Raw genomic sequence first — 24,060 nt, forward strand, 5'->3', positions numbered from 1 at the left:
TTTTTCCTTTGCTTTGCTTTTTTGTCAGAAATTACAGATTCTTTCTATAATACTGAAGCTTGACTCGTATTTTCCATACGACAGGCACGCAAAGCTCTCTGAACCTTTGCCTTGTAAAGCAGCAGTTCTGTATGACTGATCATATGAGATCCGCCTGCTAAAAGAAGAAAATAACCTGGTGCTTCTGAGAAAAAAGTCATTGTTCTTCAGAGGATAATTGTCTCAGAGACACTCGTGCTGCCGTCTGAGAGAGTTACTGTGCTGGCGCTCCTCAAACTCACACAGATTTACCACAACCTGTGATTCGGACCACTTCATACACGCTGGTTCTCTCACACACACACACTCACACACACACACACACACACACACACTCACACACATATACATACATACATACATACACATACACACACACACTCACACACATATACATACATACATACATACACATACACACACACACACACACACACACACACACATACACACACACACACACTCACACACATATACATACATACATACACACACACACAGTCGTGGTCAGAATTATCGGCACCCTTGGTAAATATGATCAAAGGCAGTTGTGAAAATTAATCTGCATCATTAATCCTTTTGATCTTTTTATTTAAAAAAATTCACAAAAAGCTAACCTTTCACTGGATAATAAGAATTTAAAATGGTTTTTTATATTTATATTATAAAATATAAAATATTTTTTATATTTATATTATAAAAAAATATATATTTATATTTTATATTTATATTTCATAAAATATCATTATGAAATAAATGTTTTTCTCTGATACACATTGGCCAGAATTAACGGCACCTTTTTATTCAATACTTTTTGAAACCTCCATTTGTCAGTTTAACAGCTCTAAATGTTCTCCTATAATGCCTGATGAGGTTAGAGAACACCTGACGAGATCAGAGACCATTCCTTCATCCAGAATCACTCCAGATCCTTCAGATTCACAGCTTCTTCTCTTCAGTTCACCTCACTCATCTTCTACAGGGTTCAGGTCAGAGGACTGGAATGGCCAGCAGAAGCTTGGTTTTGTGCTCAGTGACCCATGTTTGTGTTGTTTTTGAGGTTTGTGTTTGGATTATTGTACGGTTGGAAGATCCAAACATGGCCCATTATATGATTTCTAACAGAGTCAGTCACTTATTGATTTTTTATCTGTTGGTATTTGATAGAATCCATGATGCCATGCGTCTGAACAAGATGTCCAGGACCTCCAGCAGAAATATAGGCCCACAACATCACAAATACAGCAGTATATTTCATTGAACACATGGGGTGCTTTATATCCCTGCGTTCACCAAACCCATCTTGAGTGTTTGCTGCTAAAAAGCTCATTTTTTAGTTTCATCTGAGCACAGAAGCCAGTCCCATTTGAAGCTCCAGTCGTGTCTGATAACTGAATATGCTGGAGATTGTTTTTGGATGAGCTAGGATAATTTTTCTTGAAATCCTCCCAAACAACATGTGCTGATGTAGAGGCTGTTTGAATTTTTCTTTTTTAAAGGTTTTCTGACCCCGAGACTCAACTATTTTCTGCAATTCTCCAGCTGTGGTCCTTGGAGAGTCTTTAGCCACTCAATCTCTCCTCTTCACCGTGCATTAGGACGATATAGACACACGTCCTCTTCCAGGCAGAATATATATATATATATATATATATATATACATACATACACACACACACACACACACACACACACACACACACACACGTGACCCTGTACCACAATGTCACGGAATTTGTCAAAGTTTGGATTAATTAATCAAAAGTAGGTCATTACACTTAAATTAAATCGCGATATGGACTAGTATCTGTAAATATTAAGCTGCAAAAGTGTATTTAAATATGAATCCTGCATGTTCTGCGCGTCTCTGTGTGAATGTGCTGCACGTGCGGTTGTGTTTACTAATGTGGCGCTCGCGGTGATTTCAGCGTCTGCCGTCTCAATGAGGACATAAATACATCAACAATATCTCCAGAACTGATCTGAAAGCACTTTACCAGCATTTTACCATTTAATTTGAGTAAAACTAGCATCATATCATACACACACAGAACTTTAGAAGTATTCACGGCAACCCGTCAAAATAAAAGTTCGGTTTAACAGCCTATTAAAGACCGTGTGCCAGAAATAGGCTATATTACTATTATTTAGTAGAATGTACATAATACTACTACTTACTACTACTGTTAATTTTTTAAAAAGAAATAATCACAAAATATTTTTATTTTAATAGTAAATCCCCTTCATTTGCCAAAAATGTAAATGTTTAATTTTCATTAATTTAAATATAAATTAATTAAAATAGTTTTATGCCTTCATCTGATATCCAGTAACATTTAAATACACAACACAGAATTTCTGAGGGGGAAAACACATTTCATAAGGCTACTGTAAGAATAAATACAAATAGTTTGTATGCATTCAAATAATAGACATGCTAAAACACAGAATATGGGAACAATAAAACATAAGGTGAGAAACAAATAAAACATTTCATACGGCCCTAAACGTGTCATGTGTTACACTTTTAATAAATTAAATGTTAAATTGTATAATTTTCATGATTTTAATGAATTAGACATGCTTTTAGATTAATAGCATTTAATTTGACCATTTAAAAAAAAAAGTCCAGAAAAATTCAAACGGAATCCAGAAAAATTAAAAATTTAATGTAGAAAAAAATTAAACGGAATTTGGGGAAAAATAATACAGATTTCATAGGGCCCTATATCTGGAAATATTTTGGTTATGAAGCAAATGAGAATTTTTTTGGATTTTAATTAGTACATGTATTAGTAAACGTTAGTTTCAATTAACATTTAACTAAGATTAATAAAAGATTAATAAATAAATCAACAAATGCAGTACCTCAAGACATTTTTTTTGTTCATGTAAAATATACCGCATGTTCTCGACTTGTTACATTTATCTTTAAATTAAAAAATTAACCCCTTAATATTGTGGCTTTTTTTCTCCGTGGTATCGAAAATGGTATCGAATATTCCAGTATCGTGACAACACTACTTTGAATATCTGGAATCTGAGCGTACAAAAAACTAAAAATATTGAGAAAACTGCATTTAAAGTTGTCCAAATGAAGTTCTTAGCAAGGCATATTACTAATCAAAAATGAAGTTTTTATCAATTTTATGTTAGGAAATGTACAAAGTATCTTTATGGAACATGATCTTTATTTAATATCCTAATGATTTTTGGCATAAGAAAACTATAATTTTGACCCATACAATGTATTGTTGGCTATTGCTACTGATGACTGCTTTTGTGGTCTTGTGGTTTAATATTTGAATAAGTCCAATCTTCATATTATGATGGGAATTGAGTGAAATAAAAGACAAACTGTCATTGTATAAATTTTAATAGAATATAGCAAACTACATTGTTTTGGCTTGTAAGAGCATTTGTGTCAGATTTGGCAGCTTGATCTCTGGCCAGTCGGTGATGTTGTGTATCAGCCGTGCTGTGTGTAAACACCTGTATAAAGCCTTGATGATGACTGGGCTCAGAGCTTCATGACGTCTCTGTTTCTCTCCTCAGACAGACGTGATGCATCAGAATGTGTTCGACTACATTCACGTGGACGACCGGCAGGAGTTCAGACGGCAGCTGCACTGGGCCATGAACCCTTCGGCTCAAAGCGGCTCGGGTATGACTACAGCCACGTATAACACGCACATACTCCAGACTCAGACTCGGCGTGAAACACACACACACACACATACATGTATATATATATATATACACATACACACACATATATACACACACACGCTCCAGACTCACACTCAGTGTGTAACACTCTGTTTTGTAGGTGAAGATTTTGTGGTCAGCAGTTTGTTTCAGTCTGAGAAGACAGGCGACGTTCCTCCAGAGTTCTCCTGCTTCCTGAACCGCTGCTTTATCCTGCGGGTCCGCTGCTTACTGGACAGCACCTCCGGATTCCTGGTGAGGGATTCCTTCAGCTTTTGGTCTGCAGGACACAATCACAGATAAACAGAGGAGTTTGTGTGAGCGGAGACTTGCGTGTGATCATCTGAATGCTTTTCATAACCCTTTGACTAAAGAGCAACTCCTATTAGTGTTTTCCATGAGATTTTTCCGTAAATAAATTCCACAGAGAAGAAATTCCAGACCGGTTTCATGGTTTTGGCAGCTCGAGGTGGAGTCACTAGAATAAATCACACGCTAAGTGTGATTTGCCTTGTGTTTTGGGAAAGACTGTTTGCTGCACATAGTTAGATGGTTCTGTCCACTATCGTCAGTGCTGGGTAGTAACCGATTACATGCATGCTGTATTATGTAATCAGATTCCAAAAATTAAGTACTTGTTATTAGATTATATTACATTTTAAAATACCCCTCATCAGACTACAATTACTTTATTGATTACATGATTAAGTGAAGTGACATAGTGACATACTGCCAAGTATGGTGACCCATACTCGGAATTCGTGCTCTGCATTTAACCCATCCAACGTGCACACACACACACACACACACACACACACACAGCAGTGAACACACACACACACACACACAGCAGTGAACACACACACACACACAGCAGTGAACACACACCCGGAGCAGTGGGCAGCATTTATGCTGCAGCGCCCGGGGAGCAGTTGGGGGTTCGGTGTCTTGCTCAAGGGCACCTCAGTCGTGGTATTGAGGGTGGAGAGAGCGCTGGACATTCACTCCCCCCACCTACAATCCCTGCCGGCCCGAGACTCGAACCCACAACCTTTGGATTACGAGTCCGACTCTCTAACCATTAGGCCACGACTTCCCCAAAATTACATATTATTCTCATTCTGCATGCTGGTAAACGGGTATAATACTGTTTTTAGTAGTGTTTTTTTAATAGTGTTTTATTTTGATTTGTTGTCATTTTGAAAATATTTATTTTATTTTTTAAATTTATGATTTAATTTTAATAGCTTTTCATGAAACTCAGAAACCCCCGTTTGGGAAACCTTGATGTAAAATGATGTTTAATGCATTTCATGTTGTTACTAATGACACATGGAATATATTTTCCTTCTCTTTGTATTTTTATATCAATACAGTACAAGATTAAACTTATTTAAATCAATGTGATAAACGAGTTAGGTCACAAGTAATCTAAAAGTAATTAAAAAGTAGTCTGATTATATTACCTGAAATGTGTAACGTAACGGATTACATCACTAACTACAATTTTCATGTCATGTAATTTGGAATCAGTAACAGTAATCTACCCAGCACTGAAGATGTTACGGTACATAATCATGAAGAACAGAGCGAAGAAGCCTGATCTTCTCTGTGCTTCCAGACGATGCAGTTTCAGGGAAGACTGAAGTTCCTTCACGGTCAGAGGAAGAAGACAGTGTCCGGCGCGCTCCTGCCTCCTCAGCTGGCTCTGTTCTGCGTCGCTGTGCCGCTGATCCTGCCCTCCATCACTGAGATGAAGATGAAGAGTGGCGTGATGAAGGGCAAACACAGGAACCCCGGCGTCCTCACCTCGCAAGATCACAAGTAAGAGCTGATTCTCTCTCGTGCCCTCATGTGTTCCTGATTGCAGAAATGAGACAGATTTCCCTCTGTGTGTCTCACAGTGACAGAGACGACGCTCTCAGACGTGCCTCGCTCCTGAGCAAAGACAGCGTCAAGTACAAGAGCGAAGGGCCCTTCGGCCCCGACGAGCCTCTGAACTTCTGCAAGACCAGCATTCAGAAGTTCACAAACCTGGACTGCGGCGCATGGCCCTCGAGAAGCTCCTCGGTCCGAACGCTCGACCTCGGCAAACACACGCACTACGCTAAACCGTATCGATCGGCCCCGGGGTATTACAGCTCCAGAGACGAGGCCTTCGGGCCCAAGCCCTACGGGAGCGACTGCGCAGACGGCGTCAAAGGCGAGGGCTTCTGCTTCGACGGATACGACACTCACACGATGCTGGAGCCGGCCGTGAAGGTGGAGCAGGACTCGGACTCAGAGAACGGCTGCTCGTGGACACAGATGAAGGCAGAGGCCGGATTCGGAGAGCAGTACTCCTGCCAGCGGCTGAAGGGAGCGCCGTACGCCGGACATTATTACGGCATGACCCGAGCACTCAAGTGTGTCCAGAACCAAGACGCAGTGGCTGCGAGCACACACAACACACACTGCATCGACGCCTATGCTGCTGACTACAAAGGGTACGTGCAGCACGACTATAAAGCGGGTTACGAGTTCAAAGGTCACGGGCTGCTTCACTGCATCAAGCAGGAACCCGTTGACGCTCCACTTTGGCACGACAGCAGCCTGAGGAACGGCATGAACTGCTCCATGAGCGGCGCACACAAGATCAACCCCTACGTCTTCATGCAGTAGCTTCACTCTCATTCGTCATTATTCATTTTGATACTGAAAATTCATGTGGTGCGTCCTCATCCTGTTGCGCGCACACACATTTCTTTTATTTGGATCCATAAGACGAGCAACAACACACACATGCACGCACACACACAAACACACACACATGCACGCCCACACACATGCACGCGCACGCACGCGCACACACACATGCACACACACACACACGCACACGCACATTCAAACACATGCACACACACACATGCACACACACACGCGCACACACACACACACATTCAAACACATGCACACACACGCACACACATGCACACACATTCAAACACATGCACACACACACGCGAACGCACACACCCACACATTCAAACACATGCACACACACACGCGAACGCACACACCCACACATTCAAACACATGCACACACACACACACATTCAAACACATGCACACACACACACATGCACGCACATGCACACACACACACACATTCAAACACATGCACACACACGCACACACATGCACACACACACACGCACACACATTCAAACGCACGCACATGCACACACACACACACACGCGCACACACACACACATTCAAACACATGCACACACACACACACATACACACACACACATGCACACACACACACATACACACACACACAAAACACAGCAAAATATGTTCTTCCTCAGTATTTCTGTCTCGTTTTTTAGTACAAATATCTAAGAGTCTTAAATCCAGATACATTTATTTAAAAAGCAAAATGACTTAATATATGAAGTCTTGTTTTGTGAAAAAGTGTTAATGGTTGAAACGAGAACAAATATCTGTCAGTGGGGAATGAAAAACTTTTTCAAGCTAAAACTCATTTATTTAGATACATCTTTCAGGAAACAAGACTTGACATCTTAAGCCATCTTTGCTTGTATCTTGAGTCAAGAATGTTCAGATTTTTGTACCGGAAAACAAGACAAAAATACTTAGACAATCATTTCTTGCAGTGAAGTTTTTCTTTTTTAGCAGCGCTGTTGCGTTCAGAGTTTGAGCGCCTGGTTTAGATTTTATTTGCTGAACTTCTATTATATTTTTTTCTATGCACTTTTTATATAGTGAGGCTAATATTTCTTTCTCAGTTTGTTCAACAAATATGGACAAGTAAAAATGACTAACATAATTACAATAAAATAAAAAAAATGAAAATATCTGGAAATTATTCTGATTATTTCATTTGAAATGGTAAAAGATTCATTTGAAGGATTTGCTGAGTCTAGTACATCATTACAATCATTGGTTTACTTTTAGGAGTTGTTTTGTTAAAGTATTTCATCTGCATGTTTATTATTTAGAAGTATAAAAACTGAAGGATTTCATCTGTTTGTGTTCAGATATCAGCCGGATCAATGACAGAAATGTTCTTATATCTCATGAAATAGCCAAGAGGTGAAAAAACCTGCCCAAAAAAATAGAGTATGTTGAAGCAGTCCAGTAATAAAACATATTCAGTAATTAATAGTCAAATATTTAGGCTCTTAAACATTTTGATGTTAAATTCACTTCAGCATTGATAAGAATATTAAACACATGAAATGCACGGCTCTGAAGTTTAGGGCAAACTATGACTTTATATAAAACTACTGTTTAAATGTAATAAATAATGATGATAATACTGCACTTGCACTACTGGGGCTAGTTAAGCGAAAGAAAACCTGCCGAGGCGTGATGTCCTCGTGACTCCCTGGTGTTTGAGCTGTTTCTGGAAGGTTCATTTATATCAATTTTTATTTATTGTTTAATGGCCTTTTGCACTTTTTCAGGAAGGATTTTAACATGACGTTTTGCCACTGGCATTCATTATGGGCAATAAATATTAACAGAAGATACGGTAATGTTTACAAGTTTGTAACTGCAAAGCAGCAACAATCAAATGTGGGTCTTCCTGTTATATTAATTACTTTTATAAAAATAAAAATCTTGTATGACAAAAAGACCATGCTTACGTGGTGTTGTAGTGTTTTGCTCTGAATAATGTTTCCACCTGTGATTCACTTTCTCCTCTTTAATCAGATTGTGTTGTGAGTAATAACAGTGTATTTCAGACATTCAGTGTATTCAGATTTGCAGACTGCTTCTGTTCATTCAATAATTGTCCAGTATTTTGGAAAAATGTTAACCAGAATATTTCGTGCTGACATAAGATTTTTCAAGCTTCTACTAAACTAGTCACAGCAGAGATGATTTAATCCAGTTTAGGGCTGATCTGAGAGAACAGCTTCACCTGATGGAGCAGAGCTCAGATGAATTATTCCACTTCAGCGAATCTTCTTTGAATTAAGTGGCTTTGCTCTCGTGCTACATCATCAGATGCCCCGCCCACCGCCAGTCAAGTCACCTTTATTTATATAGCGCTTTTAACAATACAAAGTCAACACTCGTTCCTATTGGTGCCGACGTCACCGGGTGGGCGGAGCTCGTCTCTTCACTCACACTTCTGCAAACGCCTCAGACGTGTAGATATTGTTCATAAAACATTTGTTTACTCTCACGATAATCTCTGCATAGACACACACACTCACTATCATGATCACAAAGCATCTACACGTCTGAAATCCAAGTTCATCTGAGAGAGTGGCTGACCCTTTATCGAATGTAAAGTGTTGAAAAATCCAGCATTTGTTCAACATCAGATCAATCAAACTGTGCCGTCCATCTCGAGATCTGCTGATGGGCGACATCTAGTGGTCAGCACATCTGAATCCTCTCAACCAGACAATATCTGCACGAGAAATATATTACTTAGACATGTAGAAACACTCTTGAGCATCTTTGCATGTGTTCATGATGTGTGAAGTGATGGTGTTCTCACAGTCGGTTTTCTTCAGCTGGGCTTCTGGGGGTCTGTAATGGGAGATTATTTGTCCCAGTATGAGAGAGTTTATGAGGAGAAACAGCAGTCCGGCGATCCAGATGAGCACGAAAGTGTTCCAGCCCTCGAACTCCAGATAATACGCCGGCGACAGCCACAGCGCCTGCGAACACGAGACATGCTCCTGCTGCTCAAAACCACAGACTCACGCTGTTAGAAACACAAGAGTAATACTCAGCTCACCTGTCCCACAAACCACAGCAGCAGCAGCCCCAGGCCTCGTCTCCAGCTCAGCGTCAGTCGAGGAAAAACCAGCGGCAGCAAACACAGATACCACAGAAAATACTGCAGAGAGAAGCACAGCAGGCTCAGTTAGAGCAACCAGGCCCTCCAAAGTACTGCACAACAAACAGTAAAATACAAGACAGACAGAAAAATCTGTAAACAAATTAAAACCATACTAGAGTCACACGTTGCTATATATTAAAAGCCAAAGAGAAGAGATGAACTCCGATAAAGTGGAAGCCATTCTCATGTGAACTGGAAGGTTGTTCCAGACGGTGGGACCAGACACCTCAAACGCTCTAGATCCCTGATCTTTGAGTGGGTTCTAGGGATTCGGAGGAGAAATGTGCCTTTCGACCTTAGATCTCGCTAGAGTGTAGGACAGGAGTAATGCTGCCTTCACGTGCTATCGGAAAATTTCTGTTTCCTACTTATGAAGTCGTGATTACAAGCTTGTCGTATTCAAGTGCTTTAATGTTGGAAAGAATAAAGTGTAGCATCCCATTGGTTAACAATCATATTCACGGCACTAGATAGCCAGTTTGCTTACAATTCTGGAATTTCGGTCCAATACATGCTTATTTCACTGCTTATAAAACATACAATATGCTTCGAATGAGCGTTCATCTGGGGGAAATCATTGGGGAAGTTGTGGCCTAATGGTTAGAGAGTTGGACTCGTAATCCAAAGGTTGTGGGTTTGAGTCTCGGGCCGGCAGGGATTGTAGGTGGGGGGAGTGAATGTCCAGCGCTCTCTCCACCCTCAATACCACGACTGAGGTGCCCTTGAGCAAGACACCGAACCCCCAACTGCTCCCCGGGCGCCGCAGCATAAATGCCCACTGCTCCGGGTGTGTGTTCACGGTGTGTGTGTGTGTTCACTGCTGTGTGTGTGTGTGTGTGTGTACGTTGGATGTGTTAAATGCAGAGCACGAATTCTGAGTATGGGTCACCATACTTGGCTGAATGTCACTTCACTGTCACTTCACATATCTAGCGTGCTCATATAAATACACTGCTTTAGCGACAAGACAAAGGGAGAACAGCACTGACAGCAGCAGTGGCTGTCCCCTCCACCATGTTTAAAGTTTATGACCTGCCCAACTCAGAAACTCTGGTATCAAAATTATTTCAGAATTTCCCAGTAGTAAATACAATACGACTCCAGAGGCCGTTCACATCCAATTTCCGTATTTACGATAATTCAAATAGCACGTGCATGCACACACACAGTGAACGCACACACACACAGCAGTGAACGCACACACACACAGTGAACGCACACACACACAGTGAACGCACACACACAGCAGTGAACGCACACACACCGTGAACACACACACACCGTGAACACACACACACACCGTGAACACACACACACCGTGAACACACACACACCGTGAACACACACACCGTGGACACACACACCGTGGACACACACCGTGGACACACACACACACCGTGGACACACACACACACCGTGAACACACACACAGTGAACACACACACAGACCGTGGACACACACACACCGTGGACACACACACACACACAGCAGTGAACGCACACACACAGTGAACGCACACACACACAGCAGTGAACGCACACACACAGCAGTGAACGCACACACACAGCAGTGAACGCACACACACACAGTGAACGCACACACAGCAGTGAACGCACACACACACAGTGAACGCACACACAGCAGTGAACGCACACACACACAGTGAACACACACACACCGTGAACACACACACAGTGAACACACACCGTGGACACACACACACACACCGTGAACACACACACAGTGAACACACACACACACCGTGGACACACACACACACCGTGGACACACACACACACCGTGGACACACACACACACCGTGGACACACACACACACACCGTGGACACACACACACACACCGTGAACACACACACAGTGAACACACACACACACCGTGGACACACACACACACACCGTGGACACACACACACACCGTGGACACACACACACACCGTGGACACACACACACACACCGTGGACACACACACACACCGTGGACACACACACACACACCGTGGACACACACACACACCGTGGACACACACACACACCGTGGACACACACACACACACCGTGGACACACACACACACACCGTGGACACACACACACACAGTGAACACACACACACACCGTGGACACACACACACACACACCGTGGACACACACAGACACACACCGTGGACACACACACACACCGTGGACACACACACACACCCGGAGCAGTGGGCAGCCAGTGATGCTGCGGCGCCCGGGGAATCCAAAGTCATATTATTGGCCTGTTATTGGATAGGAATCTATGGAAACCCACTTCTAACATAATTATGATTTTCCAAGGCATTATTTTGAATGGTCGTGTAGCAGAAGTGGGTTTCTATAGATCAGTGCTTCCCAAAGCTGTCCTGGAGGTGTGTCTGATAGGAGAGATGTGCTGATCTATAGAGGACAGCATATATCTCTCTCTCTCTCTATCTCTATCTCTATCTCTGTGAAGAACTGTGAGGCCGATCAAACACACCAGAAGCAGCTAATGGTGTGTTATTAGAAAAGTTACCTCTGTAAATAAATCCCATTTAAATTCACATCTCGCACACTGAATGGAACATATACCCTCGCTTCGAACTGAATCATGGCGGAATATACTGTGAAGTCCACTTCGCAGGGCACTTACGGTCGAATAGGAGGACTGGAGTTGAAAAGCGCTGTTATTAGGTCTGTCTGTCACCTGTATGATGAATCTGGAGGCGTCGGTGAACACGTGATAATCCACATCCGTGTACTTGAGCTGCAGATCCTGATAAACACCGAAGCAGCGCTAGACGGACGAGAAGCGCGGCGCTGAACAACACACACACACACACACACACACACACACACACACACACACACACACACACAAAATCACGCAGCACTTCCTGGAAACCCGTACTTCCGTGTCCCGAGCCCACGTGACGGCAGATCACAACAATCTGACCAATCCGAGAAGCCCTTGGAGCCACGAAACTCCGCCTCTTTTGGGCTGGGCAGTTTCCTTTCTATGTCTGCGCTGTCACTTTGACATAAGCAGTTGGTTTAGTAATTTTGCTATTAACCAAACAGTCCTTGAGAACAGATAATATCGCATCTGTCAGGTTCGACCGAGGCTATTATTGAACCGATTTAAATGGTTCATGCAAAAAGAATCGGCTCACATGTCAAACGTGCTTCATCAAAATAATAATAATCTTCATTCATTTATTTTTTAAAATTAATGCTTTATTATTTCTATGGCACAAGAACAAGAGGTATTACATATTAAATAATATTAATTTTTTGTTTCAAGAGTACGATATGCGTCATTTCCGCCGTGGTGTGATGACGTTTTTCCGGCCCTGCGTCAGGCGGTGGATGGAGGAATAAGAGCGAGCAAAACATACAGTAAAGATGAACATATTCACTTATTATAATTATTAGTATAGGAAATATGAAGTGCAGCTGGATTTGAACAAGATAATTAAATGGGTATAAATGTGATGTTTAGTTATCGCGTGTTTGTCTTTAATCATGATCTCAGTCAGAATCGCGCTCTGTTTTTCTTGTGTGTTTATTCACAGTCTGACCTCTGACCTCTGTCTCTCAGAACCTCCTCCTGGAGTGCCGTCTGTAAGAATGAATGACCGCTGAATAAACTGTCTCCTCAGGCCGTGACTGCGATGGCCGCGCCGTTCGTTCCGGTCCCCGTGTGCTTCGAGCGAGCTCCGCGGGCGGACAGAGCCGCGTCTGTGGGCAGCGACAGGTGCTCGACTCCGCCGCTCCAGAGCCCCGTCCCCCGACCCCGAGCCAGCTGCCCTCCAGAGACCCCGCGGCCCATCACACCCACCGTCCTGGGCTACGAGGTGATGGAGGAGAGGGCCAAGTTTACAGTGAGTCCTTCTTAATGACCGCAGACTCCTACAGAGATCATCTCTTCATTCTCAATAACCAGGGTTTGAAAACTAGTGAGGTGGAGAATTGTGCTACAATAACCCCTACAAATAACTCATTATATACACGAAACACTTTAAAAGAGACAGACGTGTTTGTGAAAGATGTTTTTTCTGTTTTAGAGGGATGAACTTTGCTAAATTATGCCTCATTTATTTAATCAAAATTTACTATAGGTTAAGAGTTGATCATTTTGTCGGTTGTTTATTATTCACGCAACAATACATATTACTGTTATGGTTTGCGTTAATAACCATTGCTATATAGATGATTTTGTGAAAATTTAACTACTATACTGAATGAAATAGCATAGACTTTTTCATTTAATTCTGTAACCTATTGTTCTAAAGATCCATGTATACTAGTGTTAAATGCGTTGATAACGTTTCTGACAGATAATAACATGTTTTGTGTGTGTTCCATATCTAATGTGCTATGCTGTCATGGGCTTTTTTGATTGCTGTCAGTTTAAGTGCCAGGTATTACTAAGTAAACAAAAAAGGCAAAATAAGTAAAAAAGAAAAAAAAAACTAATTAGCACATCTTTTTAAAATAAGATAAAGATATCGCTGACCCTAAACTGCAGCTTCCTACTTTATTAACTTTCTAAAGTGTCAAATTAAGTAGAAAAACAAGTCCAAAGATGCTTGTAATAGCTGGATCTGGCTGCGCCTGCACCCTCGCTCACTCCATCAGCGTCGCACAGCGATCATGAAATGGAACATGAACATGAACACATGAAAAATTTACAGTGGACCAGACCTCGGTGACCTCATAGCTGACGACGGTGATGTTTGTGAACCGTGTGTCTGACCAATCACAAGCTGCAGCACCGCCCACATCTCCAGGTTTTCCTTCGTGATGGGAGACACAGGAACATGCATGCTTTTACAAACTGCACACGTAGTAAACATTGACCGGTCAAATAAGATGTAGAAGATGTGTTCTTTTAATGTATGTGCATGGCTTGTTTTGGGCTTGACTAATCAGGGATGGATAAAAGTTAATTAACTACTGCTCTTCCTTTTTTATTATGCAAATGTGTTATTAAAATTATGAAATATACAGATGCTGGTTTATGGGTTCACTGAGATCATCAACAATTACGTTCGGAAAAGTTTTGAAACCGTTCATGATGTAAAGAAGCCTGATTTACTGAAATCACATGATCTTGGCAGACTGACATTATGCTCTGAACCACTGATTCAAAACGAAAGATTGACTCCAGTTATGAAGCTTCACGCAGAAGTGTGCTGAAGACTGTAAGGAGCTGTAGGTCCCCGTCTCTGTTTTAGCTGGGAAAGAGCCTAAACATCATGAGTTTATTGTTCTGATGAATCTGCCCAGGTTTTTCATTTGTACGGTGTGTAGAAGTGACTGTACGTGTCAATCTGCTGCAGGTCTATAAAGTTCTTGTGAGGAAGACTCTGGACGAGAGCTGGGTCGTGTTCAGACGCTATACTGACTTCTCAAGACTCAACGACAAGGTCAGTAAGAGTGACTTCTCAGAGTGTTACCAGCAGTTCCCGTGTGTGTGTGTGTGTGTGTGCGTGCGTGTGTGTGAGAGAGTGTGTGTGTGCGCGCGCGCGTGCGTGTGTGTGCGCGCGTGCGTGTGTGTGTGTGAGAGAGTGTGTGTGTGTGCGCGTGCATGTGTGTGTGTGTGTGTGTGAGAGAGTGTGTGTGTGTGTGTGTGTGTGTGCGTGCGTGCGTGCGTGTGTGTGTGAGAGAGTGTGTGAGAGAGTGTGTGTGTGTGTGTGTGTGTGTGCGTGCGTGTGTGTGAGAGAGTGTGTGTGTGTGTGTGTGTGTGAGAGAGTGTGTGCGTGTGTGTGAGAGAGTGTGTGTGTGTGTGAGAGAGTGTGTGTGAGAGTGTGTGTGAGAGAGTGTGTGTGTGTGTGTGTGCGCGTGCGTGTGTGTGTGTGAGAGAGTGTGTGTGTGTGTGTGTGTGTGTGTGTGTGTGTGTGTGTGTGTGAGAGAGTGTGTGTGTGTGTGTGAGAGAGTGTGTGTGTGTGTGCGCGTGCGTGTGTGTGTGAGTGAGAGAGTGTGTGTGTGTGTGTGTGTGTGTGTGTGTGAGAGAGTGTGTGTGTGTGTGTGTGCGCGTGTGTGAGCGTGCGTGTGTGTGTGTGTGAGAGAGAGTGTGTGTGTGTGTGCGTGCGTGCGTGTGTGTGAGAGTGTCTGTGTGTGTGTGTGTGTGCGCGTGTGTGTGTGTGTGTGTGTGAGAGATGCTTATGCTGTGTCTCTGTCTGCAGCTGAAGGAGATGTTTCCGGGGTTCAGACTGTCTCTTCCACCGAAGCGCTGGTTTAAAGACAACTATGAGACGGAGTTCTTGGAGGACAGACAGCTGGGTCTGCAGGCCTTCCTCCAGAACCTCGTGGCCCATAAAGACATCGCCAACTGGTGAGCACAGGATTCACGGCTCAGTCCAGCACTCGAAACGCATGAATCAGGTTGATAAAGTGTGTGTGTTCCTCAGTGTGGCGGTGCGCGAGTTCTTGTGTCTGGATGATCCTCCCGGGCCGTTTGACAGTCTGAAGGAGAGTCGGGTGAGTCGCGTCAAATATGGTCATCATATTAATAGAGATGTTTGTGTTGCACATCATAGAAGACACTGTTAGCAATGTTTGATGTAACTGGTGCTAAAATCTCATCTTACCGATTACCCACAATCCTTTAACGTGGCGTCACATGATTCTGAACCCAGACAATTAGGTGTGTTTGACTTGAAGCAGCGCTGTGCATGATCAGCGTATGACATTAAAGTACCGCGAGATCAATAAGAGAGCAAACAGATCCTTATGCTTTCGAATAGCTCTCGCGGCACTTTGATGTCATGCAGTGATCATTCTGCACAGCCCCCGCCGCTTCAAGTCGAACGCACCTAATGACTGTAATTGAACTAAAGGTGGCATTAGGGTCAGATGTAGTGCATCACGATGTTAAGACAGAGTTAATGTAAGTGCAAATGAAACATCTTGTGAGGATTTTAAAAGCAGCACAGGACTCGAGATACGAGAGTTTAGTCTGTCTGTCCGTCCATCAGGCGTTCTGTGAGACTCTAGAGGAGTGCAACTACAGGCTTCAGAAGGAACTTCTAGAAAAACAGCGAGAGATAAACTGCTTAAAGAAAACACTGGAAGAGAAAGAGCGGCACATTCAGATGCTGGAAGGACGAGTCAAGTAAATCCAGAACATTTGACAGACTCTCATCATCAGTGCAGCGTTACAGCAGACAGACTGACTGTGTGTGTGTGTGTGTGTGTGTGTGTGTGTGTGCGCGCAGCGGGGACGTTCTCACTCCAGACAGTCCGTGTTGTGCGTCCGGAGCGGGCAGCGACTGCAGTCTGGACGTGGAGTCTTCTGCTGCGGAGGCCGATCAGGAGCTGCCTGATGAAAGCCAGTGAGTCCTCTAGAGCTAGTATTTTTGGCTTTTTATGTTTTATTTTATTGATGCACCCCTGGTTTCACAAACAAGGCTTAGGCCTAATCCCAGACTAAAATGTTAGTCTGAGCTGTTTTAACTGAAAGAAACGTGCACTGATCTTAAAATATGGCAGTGCCTTTGTTTTGTCTCAAGATGCACACTAGTATTGTTTTTTTTCTAAGGCATGTTTATAAAAACTACTTAAATGTCCTAATTGAACTATTGCCTAATCCTGGTTTAACCTAAACCCTGTCTGTGAAACCAGGCCATAGTCTTTATCATTTCAGCATGAAATCAAATTCAGCATGAAATCAAATGCATGTTATTGGTCATCTTGTGAATTATTCATTCAAGTATTTGTTTAATTTTTTTGTTATAATTTTTGACCGTGTATAGGGGTGGGCGATATGGGAAAAATATCATATCACGATTTTTTATAGAAATATCACGATTCACGATTTTTATCCCGATTCTTTGTTAGTTTTACTATTTTGGTTTTACAAGTTGTCTGAGCATTACAGCCAAACTAGAAAGACAAAGATGCATGGCAGATATTTAGGCCAAAGTGGGTGAAGATAAAAAATCTTTGTCATTATTTTATCTTTCTTATTAAAAAATAAGAACAAAGATACACATTACAAATACACATAATATACAAATAAAACAAACAGTGCTTTATTTCCAGGTACAATAGGTGTATTTAGCAGAGCATTCAATGAAATTGAATGAACAAATATAAAAATAAAACACTAGATAGACTGATTCCTAAAGCAACTGTATTAAAGTTTTGCAGTCAAGAATAGTGAGTGATTTTTCTCTTTGTGTTTTGTTAACGTTAAATGAATAGTTCCCCCACAAATTAATATTCTGTCATCTGTCTGTCAATTCTGTCATAATGTTGTATTTTTATATCATCATTTACTCAAAAGTTGTTTTAAACCTGAATGAGTTTCTTTCTTCTGCTGAACATAAATGCCATTTTGAAGAAGGTGGAAAACCAAACAGTTGCTGGTCCTCAGTGACTTCCACAGGATTTTTCTTTCCTGCTATCAAAGTCAATGTGGACCAGCAACTGTTTGGTTTTCCACTGAGTAAATAATGACAGAAATTCAATTTTAGGGTGAACTATCCCTTTAATGACAGTCGACAGCATGTTTAGTGTCCTGTCCCTTTAAGAGCTGCACGCATCTAATATACAGTACAGGCACGCATCCGTTTCTCTCTTAACTATTTACTTTCATTTTAGAGATAACCAACTCAGTCTGTATGTAAACCTTGTGTGTTTTGACAGTATTAGCGCAAAATATAACTTAGTTGAGTAATCAGGCGCTGTTAGACAGGCGTTTTAGTGCGCGTGCTTCAGGTGTATGCGCTCAGAACAAGCGCACGTCAGACCAGCTCGTGAATTAAACATTTAACCAGCAAGGCTTGTATGCAAATAATGTACTTTTGCGATCGCGAATAAGTGCAGTGTCCTGTCTGAGTAACTCTACTGCTGTATGTCGTGTTGTACAGTACATAGAGACGGCGGCGCCAGAACTGTATTTGACAATGTGCGCTGTAGCGCGATACTACGATATTTCTTCAAAAGCAGATCGTGGAGACATTTTTATCGTCCACGATCAAAAATCGTCATATCGCACACCCCTAGTGTATTGTTTAATCATAATGTAATAACATCCAGGCGTCTCTGGTGACACGTGCAGGATTCTCCAGTCATTTAGTGCTCCTAAACTCCGCCCCGCTCATCTGCATACACTTCTGAGAGCCACGCCCACAAATCAACAACTGATGCAATCTCTGCCCTACATTTCTCTTTTTTTTGATAATCTGTCAGAATACGGAAGAAAAATCTACTTGTTACTTATTGCTTGTTGATACTTCTGTTTCATTGCAGTTTTAAAGTTTGGAGAGCAGTGTGATCCACACAAACATGTACTGCAGATGCACTGATATCTCTCTCTCTCTCTCTGTGTGTGTGTGTGTGTGTGTGTGTGTGTGTGTGTGTGTGTGTGTGTGTGTGCATGTTTATGAGGACACAAATGTGTATAATGACATGGGTATGACAGAGGTATTACAATATGAAGGTGGTTTATGAGGACACTGCCTATGTCCCCGTAATTCAAAAGGCTTAAAAATATACTAAATGGTGTTTTTTTTGAAAATCTAAAAATGCACAAAGTCTCCTGTGAGGGCTAAGTTTAGGTGTAGGGTTGGTGTAGGGCAATAGCACACACAGTTTGTTCAGTATAAAAACCATTACGCCTATGGAGAGTCCCCATAAACCACAAAAACCAACATGTGTGTGTGTGTGTGTGTGTGTGTGTGTGTGTGTGTGTGTGTGTGTGTGTGTGTGTGCAGGGCTGTGCTCCAGGCGTCTCAGGGCTCCGTGTGTTGGTGCGGTCCCTCGGTCAGCGGCTCGTCTCCTCCGGTCATTCAGGTCACTCCTCTGGAGCACTGAGCGTCTCTCCTCTGGTTTTATTTCGGTTCCTGTGCGGCGGAGATGAGGAAGCACCGTGTGATCTGCTCGCTGGACTTGTGTTTAACGGCAGCCAAAGAGAGACGTTCAGTCCAAAGGTCAGGAAGCAGAATTACTCTGACAATCAGCGGCACACAGACTGAGATCGGCCGCCACTGGAAAAGCATCTCTGTTCTCAGGGTCACGTCTGTGTTTTAATTTGAGTTTTTGAGGTGTAAGCGAGTGAGACTCACATGGGACTGGTGTTCGTCTCTGTTGGGCTTCTTCACGTGTCACCCGTTCAGTCCCTGCTCCGATCACTGCACTCGTACATTCATGCCCTGATGACGGTGTGGATTTAAAACACTACTAGCATGAGTTTTTAGTTTTCTGCTTCACTGAAAGCCATATTTAGTGCTGATCACAGCGAGGCCTGTCGCTCCTGCCTGCAGTCGCTCTGTAGCGGGACACATCCTGCACTTTACGGTCCTGAGGGATTATGGGATATATACTTCTACACTACTTGATGAAATCATGTCGAACACCACGTTAAAGCTTCGTTTGAAGCCGTGTGCCTTCCCGCAGAGTTTCACTGATGACACGGTGCCTTGCGTCTTTTCCCAGAGTTTTATGTATTTAAATGATGTACATATTAAAATGTGCTTTCTGTTGGTTTTGCCTGGGTTCTGTTTGCTTCTGGGATTTTTCAGAATGTCTCTCTTTGTGTTTTGTGCTTGAATTGATCAAGTTTTTACTCAGTCAAAGGATTGGAGAAGGGATACAGGAAGATGAAGATCGACTGTGATTTTAAACTCCATTCAACTCTACTGTCTTCATGTTTACTGTAATATCACAAACGTTTGTTTCTGCCCTGTTTGTCTCAGTTGCTTCTGATCATCCGTTTCCAGTTCTCGTTTCTTGAGTTGATGGTTCTAACAGCTTATGCAAATAAAACGATGATGTTCAGAGGGTCGTGGATGGACTGAGGGATATTTTTGGTGGTGGATTTTCCAATGTTATGATCATTAGACATGTATTTAATAAAAAAAGCTTATTTGTGTCAGAAAAGGGTCGGTGGAGATCTGCTGCGAGTATGTACGCATGAAGTTGATGAATACAGTGTGACGTTAATCTTGTACCTCACTGTCACTTTCTGTTAAAGATCAAAGATCTAAAACAGCTGTGAGAGGAATCAGAGCCCATTCAATTTCACAATAAACCTGCTTCATCAATAAGAAACGCTACAGTGTGTATCGGAGTCATTGTTACTCTACAGTGAACTTGTGTGTGTGTGTGTGTGTTTTAGTCAGACTGTGTGTGTGTGCACCTGCTTTTATATTCCGGTGGGGACTTAAACCTGAATACACACAGACTCATGGGGACTTGTGTCACGGTGGGGACCTAAATTGAGGTCCCCACGGGTAAACAAGCTTATAAATCACAAAGTTTTTTGAAAATCTAAAAATGCAAAAAGTCTCCTGTGAGGGCTAAGTTTAGGTGTAGGGCAACAAAATATACGGGCTGTACAGTAGAAAAACCATTTCACAGGGTGCGAACTACACAGGAGCTAGGGGCAGCTCGGCTCCCCTTAATAAGGCAAGGCAAGTTTATTTATATAGCACATTTCATACACAGTGGTAATTCAAAGTGCTTTACATAAAAGAAAGTGAAATAGTCATTAAAAATCAGTAAAAACATGGAAATAAAAATAATAAAAACAAGGAATTTTAAAATGATATAGAAATTGATTTAAAATACATTTAAAGAAAATGATTATACATAAAATGTATTGCAGTCAGTTTGGACATATAGCACAGTGCTCATTCAACAAATGCACAGTTAAACAGATGAGTTTTGAGTCTTGATTTAAATGTGGCTAATGTTTTAGCACATCTGATCTCTTCTGGAAGCTGGTTCCAGCTGCGGGCCGCATAATAGCTAAAAGCAGACTCCCCTTGTTTTGTGTGAACCCTTGGTATTTCTAACTGACTCGATCCTAATGATCTGAGTGGTCTGTTCGGTTTATATTCAGTGAGCATATCAGCAATATATTTAGGTCCTGGGCCATTGAGTGACTTATAAACGAGTAAAAGTACTTTAAAATCAATCCTACATGTAACTGGAAGCCAATAAGACATGGGCTCCCCTGAAAACGTGATTTGTGAAATTTTGGGGGGTCTCAAAAAATATTGACTGTGTTATTTTGACGTGCAATTTCAGTTTTGTGTAATGTGATCATCTTGGATTATTATGTGTAAAATTGCAAAAATATCATTCATTCATGCATGACGGCGATTTAACCCTAATTCACTTCAATAAAGATACATGCTATTCTTGTCACGAATTCTTGTCTCGGTGCAAATTAATTCCACTCATGTTTAGTGCATTAACTCAAAGATTCGGAGGAAAAATATAAACGTTGGATTCAACATTGGCCGTAGATCTGTGCGCGCAGTCCTTGAAATCCATTCTGCAGTTAGCATCATACAGCCACCATGGCAAAAAGAACACAAGGCAGTTTAATGGCACGACCGAATCACCTGCTGCAAGCCCTGTTAGCACACCTCCCGCCGGGATGACAACACAAGAAGTCATTGTAGAGCCCTGCATTTCGGCCCGGGCCCCGACTTTTTTACGGCTCTAGGGCCGGGACTCGGGCTAATTTTCACGTCATAGTTCAGACGCGGGCCGGGCATCGGGCCTGTTTTGGGGTTCTCCTTATTTTTATTTTGTAGACATCTATCGATTAGTGATGAAAAAAATTGTCAGGCTGGTGGAAACAACAGGAGAGCACGTGACTGAGAGCAGTGATGGTGTTTAGTGTCCCGCAGCAGGTGAAGAGATAATAGACTAAAGCTTGCTGCAAAACCCCAGCAAACATAACCATGAATGTGTCTGCGGGAAATAGTAAGGAGATATTTGAATTATTTACTAATAAACTAATGTTTTCTGAGTCTGTGTCGCAAGGATGAAGCTGCTGATCCTGATCTCCTCATTAGACGCGCCTTTAGGCAAGGCAAGGCAAGGCAAGTTTATTTATATAGCACATTTCATACACAGTGGTAATTCAAAGTGCTTTACATAAAAGAAAGTGAAAGACATTTAAAATCAATAAAAACATGGAAATAAAAATAATAAAAACAAAGAATTTTAAAATGATATAGAAAATGATTTAAAATAAATTTAAAGAAAATGATTATACATAAAATGTATTGCAGTCAGTTGGGACATATAGCACAGTGCTCATTCAACAAATGCACAGTTAAACAGATGAGTTTTGAGTCTTGATTTAAATGTGGCTAATGTTTTAGCACATCTGATCTCTTCTGGAAGCTGGTTCCAACTGCGAGCGGCATAATAGCTAAAAGCAGACTCCCCTTGTTTTGTGTGAACCCTTGGTATTTCTGACTGACTTGATCCTAATGATCTGAGTGGTCTGTTCGGTTTATATTCAGTGAGCATATCAGCAATATATTTAGGTCCTAGGCCATTGAGTGATTTATAAACGAGTAAAAGTACTTTAAAATCAATCCTAAATGTAACTGGAAGCCAGTGTAAGGACCTGAGGACTGGTGTGATATGCTCAGATGTTCTGGTTCTAGTCAGAATCCTGGCAGCAGTGTTCTGGATGAGCTGCAGCTGTCTAATGGTCTTCTTGGGAAGGCCGGTGAGGAGACCATTACAGTAATCCACCCTGCTGGTGATAAAGGCATGAACAAGTTTCTCCAAGTCTTGACTGGAAACAAAACATCTAATTCTTGCAATATTTTTGAGATGATAGTATGCTGATTTAGTTATTGCTTTGACATGACTACTGAAACTAAGGTCTGTCTCCAGAATCACCCCAAGATTTCTGACTTGATTTTTAGTTGTTTGACCCCTAGAGTCAAGGTATGCATTCACCTTGAGAACTTCATCTTTGTTTCCAAATGCAATGACTTCAGTTTTCTCCTTGTTTAACTGAAGAAAGTTCTGGCACATCCAACTGTTAATTTCATCAATGCATTGGCAGAGGGAGTCAATGGGGCTGTAGTCATTTGGAGATAAGGCTAGGTAAATCTGGGTCTCATCAGCATAGCTGTGATAGGCAATTTGGTTCTTCCTCATTATCTGACTTAGTGGGAGCATATACAGGCTAAACAAGAGCGGTGCAAGAATTGAGCCTTGTGGGACTCCACATGTCATGGCCGTCCACTTAGACTTATGTTCTCCTATACTCACATAATAACCTCTCCCTTCTAAGTATGATCTGAACCATTTGAGTGCCATCCCAGAAAGCCCGACCCAGTTTTCCAGTCTCTCTAAAAGTATGTTATGATCTACAGTGTCAAACGCAGCACTAAGATCTAGTAGTACCAGCACTGATATTTTGCCAGAATCAGAATTGACGCGAATATCATTTATTATCTTAACGAGTGCTGTCTCTGTGCTGTGATGTGCTCGGAAACCAGATTGAAAATTGTCCAGGTATCCATTTGACTTTAAGTAGTTGTTCAGCTGATTAGAAACTACCTTTTCAATTATCTTACCTATGAAAGGAAGATTTGATATGGGTCTATAGTTGCTCAACATGGTGTTATCAAGATTGCGCTTTTTCAGA

General features: G+C 42.0%; 2 protein-coding genes and 1 long non-coding RNA gene across 6 annotated transcripts in view; 2 read left to right on the plus strand and 1 right to left on the minus strand.

Annotated features, from left to right (window-relative positions):
- The window catches only part of ahrra (aryl-hydrocarbon receptor repressor a), a 35,928-nt gene extending 27,544 nt beyond the window's left edge, over positions 1 to 8,384 (plus strand). Inside the window, exons 6-9 of the mRNA XM_079409687.1 lie at positions 3,595 to 3,703; positions 3,869 to 4,002; positions 5,369 to 5,571; positions 5,652 to 8,384. Coding sequence (XP_079265813.1) covers positions 3,595 to 3,703; positions 3,869 to 4,002; positions 5,369 to 5,571; positions 5,652 to 6,408 — 1,203 coding nt within the window. The 3' untranslated portion in view covers positions 6,409 to 8,384. The remainder of the gene's footprint in view (positions 1 to 3,594; positions 3,704 to 3,868; positions 4,003 to 5,368; positions 5,572 to 5,651) is intronic.
- A 61-nt stretch (positions 8,385 to 8,445) lies between these two features.
- Positions 8,446 to 12,570, minus strand: LOC306865216. The gene is made up of 4 exons (XR_013783853.1): positions 12,292 to 12,570; positions 9,516 to 9,617; positions 9,273 to 9,435; positions 8,446 to 9,182 (listed from the first exon to the last, which is right to left on the minus strand). It is a non-coding gene; the product is annotated as an uncharacterized lncRNA (long non-coding RNA).
- A 71-nt stretch (positions 12,571 to 12,641) lies between these two features.
- LOC306865217 (sorting nexin-16-like) lies at positions 12,642 to 21,802 on the plus strand. 4 transcript variants are annotated; one of them, XM_079409691.1, is made up of 9 exons: positions 12,969 to 13,037; positions 13,301 to 13,522; positions 14,984 to 15,070; positions 15,830 to 15,978; positions 16,055 to 16,124; positions 16,622 to 16,758; positions 16,862 to 16,978; positions 19,038 to 19,073; positions 19,364 to 20,702. In XM_079409691.1, exons 2-8 carry the CDS (start codon positions 13,313 to 13,315, stop codon positions 19,066 to 19,068), a joined length of 801 nt encoding a protein of 266 aa, XP_079265817.1. In that variant the 5' UTR covers positions 12,969 to 13,037; positions 13,301 to 13,312; the 3' UTR covers positions 19,069 to 19,073; positions 19,364 to 20,702. The 4 variants fall into 4 exon arrangements, with proteins under 4 accessions (XP_079265814.1, XP_079265815.1, XP_079265817.1 ...); XM_079409688.1 differs by lacking the exon at positions 19,038 to 19,073 and having other exon boundaries at positions 12,642 to 13,037; positions 19,364 to 21,802; XM_079409689.1 differs by lacking the exon at positions 19,038 to 19,073 and having other exon boundaries at positions 12,927 to 13,037; positions 13,240 to 13,522; positions 19,364 to 20,703.
- Positions 21,803 to 24,060: the final 2,258 nt, after the last annotated feature.

The sequence above is a fragment of the Barbus barbus genome (genome assembly GCF_936440315.1).
Source record: "Barbus barbus genome assembly, chromosome: 46".
Lineage (NCBI taxonomy): Eukaryota > Metazoa > Chordata > Actinopteri > Cypriniformes > Cyprinidae > Barbus > Barbus barbus.